This window comes from Adiantum capillus-veneris, chromosome 22, assembly GCF_014529385.1.
Source record: "Adiantum capillus-veneris isolate H3 chromosome 22, ASM1452938v2, whole genome shotgun sequence".
NCBI lineage: Eukaryota > Viridiplantae > Streptophyta > Polypodiopsida > Polypodiales > Pteridaceae > Adiantum > Adiantum capillus-veneris.
Window position 1 is genome coordinate 136,692,845 of NC_140952.1, and position 2,847 is coordinate 136,695,691.

A 2,847-nucleotide genomic window follows, 5' to 3' on the forward strand; every position below is an offset into this window, starting at 1 on the left:
AGGTATGAACTATACAAGGCCCCAATCAAAGATGTACCTGTCCCAAATCAAACCGATGGAAATTCTTGCGGCTGGAGATGTCTTCTCCATGAAGAATATGTCCTGCAAAGCTACTTTGCATTAAAACCTTTCATGACTAAGGTAACCATTTGGCAATGCATTCAGTCAGTTTTGGTTTAGTTTATAAAAGAATTCTCAACATGTGGTCTTTCAATTTTGCAGAGTGCTTTAAAAAACTACATATATGATTATTTGCAAAGATACCGGGTAAGTTTAATACAACACCTGCTTACTATGTCTAGCCCTAGAGAGCTTGAAGATAGCGGCTTGGATGACCGCACTATTGATATGACAATACATGACGTGCCACCACGACAAACCCCTGCATCCGATACAGTGGAATCACAACGGGCCGAGGGGGTCATATCAGTAGAAGATGAAAGAGCCGAGGATGAGGAAAGGTCAAATGAGCATATGGAAGGCGCTAGTGTACAACCAAAGGAGACAATGAAAGAGCCAAGTCAGCCAGTGGAGGAGCCAAAAGAGCCTATGGATGAAACCCAAGATGAGGAAAGTAGGCCTATAGATGAGCAAAAGGATATGGATGAGGAAAGCAGGCCTAGGGATGAGCAAACTGATATGGATCAGGCAAGGATGTATGAGGCAATTCGGTCAACCGAGGGAGAGGAAAAGACCTTGGAGGAAACCTTGAATGTGGCAGAAAGATCCATGGGGAAGACCCCTGATGAAGATGTGAATGATTACTATGAAGATGTGAATGATGAAGCTAAAGCAGAGGAGAGCAACAACGACATCAACACTACAGAGACCCGGTATGGACCCTTGCTACCTATAGATACGGTTGTTCCGGTAATGTCTATTCAAGTATGGAAAAATATGTTCAGCTTCTAACTACTTATATGTACTTGTCAACTTTTACAGAGGTTGATTATCTTGGACGTCAATGGATTGCTGTTGATGCGCGTGCCTCTCGGTGACACAGAACCCTTTGAGGATTTGCAAACGTTTCTGATGGGAACTTGTCGAGTCGTGGTTCGTCCAGGAACTAAGGAATTTATTCAGTTTCTTCTTCCGTGCTTCAGAGTTGCCATATGGTCTTCAATGCAAAGGCAAAACTTGTTGCCACTAGTTACAATAGTTTGCAGTGTATGCGGCGCTCACACGTCAGATTTTGCCTTTTTGCATGATCAAAGAAAATGCGTTACCATTGAGGGCCACTACCACCCTAAAAAACCACACTTACCTCTTTTGTACAAATCGTTTAGCCAAATCTGTGTACCCTTTGATGCAACTAATACACTACTGATTGATGATACTCCTGAAAAGGGAGAACTAAATCCGCCGGGAACAACTATCTCACCACCTTCTTTCGAGGGGCATTCCTTCGATTTTTACCTTGAAGACATTCTGATTCCATACTTACAGAAATTGTATCTTAGTCCATTGTTCACGGATGAGTTTGTACTTTCTAATGAATTAAGATGACTCTTCTATCATGTCTTTGTCTTGTCTAACATTGAGAGAGAGAGAGAGAGAGAGAGAGAGAGAGAGAGAGAGAGAGAGAGAGAGAGAGAGAGAGAGAGAGAGATTTGACATGGTAAAGAAATGTATTTCAAGCACACTTTTTCACAGGGCACAATTGACAAAGGAGCTCAATAAACTTCATGTATTGAAAGTCATTTGTATACACTTGGGTTCACAAGAATATCTGTTACATTGACACTACTTCAACCTGACCATCCAACTCTTTGCACAAAATATCTTTTTCCCTTCGCCGCATCACCTTACGGCCAGCTAGGAAAAAGGAAAAATCTGATAGGTCCCTATCCATTGACTCTTCAATTATGTCATGCCGCAAATGCTGAAGACTGCATAGCTCCCTTATTGTAACCACCGACAGTAGGCCATGCTCTTTATCAATCACTTCCACATCCACAGCAGGATTATCTTCCAAACCTGGTCCATAGGAATGTACTTACCATTGAGCATTTGTGATCGTATATACCAAAACGAGAGTAACAGTGATTGGCTTGCAATCATGTACTTGACAACTAGAGTATCAAGCGTGACCTCGCACCGTAAACCAATCTCTTCCTTTACATACCATCCTTTGTCAAGAAGTTTGTCACAGGATGACTGCTGAAATGGTAACACGGATGTTGTAGCTATGAAACAACTCTACAGTTTGCAATTCTAACCAGTTTGGTGGGAATAGAGCTACGTAGAGACCTCTGTATATCCTTCTAGAGCTTACTTCACATTGCCTCCACCATTGTTTCCTCGGGAACTAGCCAATCCACAGTGTTCCAATCGGTTGGTAGAGGCACTTTCACCAACATGCCATTCTTATTCCCTGAGCTGAGTTGGTAGAAGTGGTCATAAGAAAATATTCCCTCATCAGCCAGGCTTTTGCTGCTCCTCTCTGAATACTGTAGAGAACCAATGTGGGCATGAACAATATGGAAGAGGCCTATTATGCACTCCACAAGCTCCCATTGCTCATAAGAAGAGGGATAAACATCTGCAATATATATAAGAAGAGTTAAACTAAGAGTATCAATAAGTAAAAATGACAAATCTAATGTAATTGAGCTGTGAAGAATGGAAACATTGCTCATAAGAAGCGGGAGAAACATTGCAAAATATATAAGAAAAGTTATAATGAGAGTATCAGTAAGTTCGCATGTCAAGAGTACTTACAATTGCAACGTGTTTGATGTATATCTGATACATTTCCACCGTTTGCTATCACCTCTGGATGGGTAAACACATGCTGAACAAGAACTTCCTTTACAGATCTTTTGCCGATTTCAACTTTGAAATCCA

The 2,847-nt window shown here is 41.4% G+C and overlaps 1 protein-coding gene across 1 annotated transcript; it reads left to right on the forward strand.

The window, feature by feature from the left end:
• Window positions 1-232: 232 nt before the first annotated feature.
• LOC147430289 (uncharacterized) lies at window positions 233-1,416 on the forward strand. Its single transcript, XM_086496042.1, has 2 exons — window positions 233-833; window positions 943-1,416. The coding sequence occupies exons 1-2, from the start codon at window positions 295-297 to the stop codon at window positions 947-949; spliced, it is 546 nt and encodes a 181-aa protein (XP_086352168.1). The 5' UTR covers window positions 233-294; the 3' UTR covers window positions 950-1,416.
• Window positions 1,417-2,847: the final 1,431 nt, after the last annotated feature.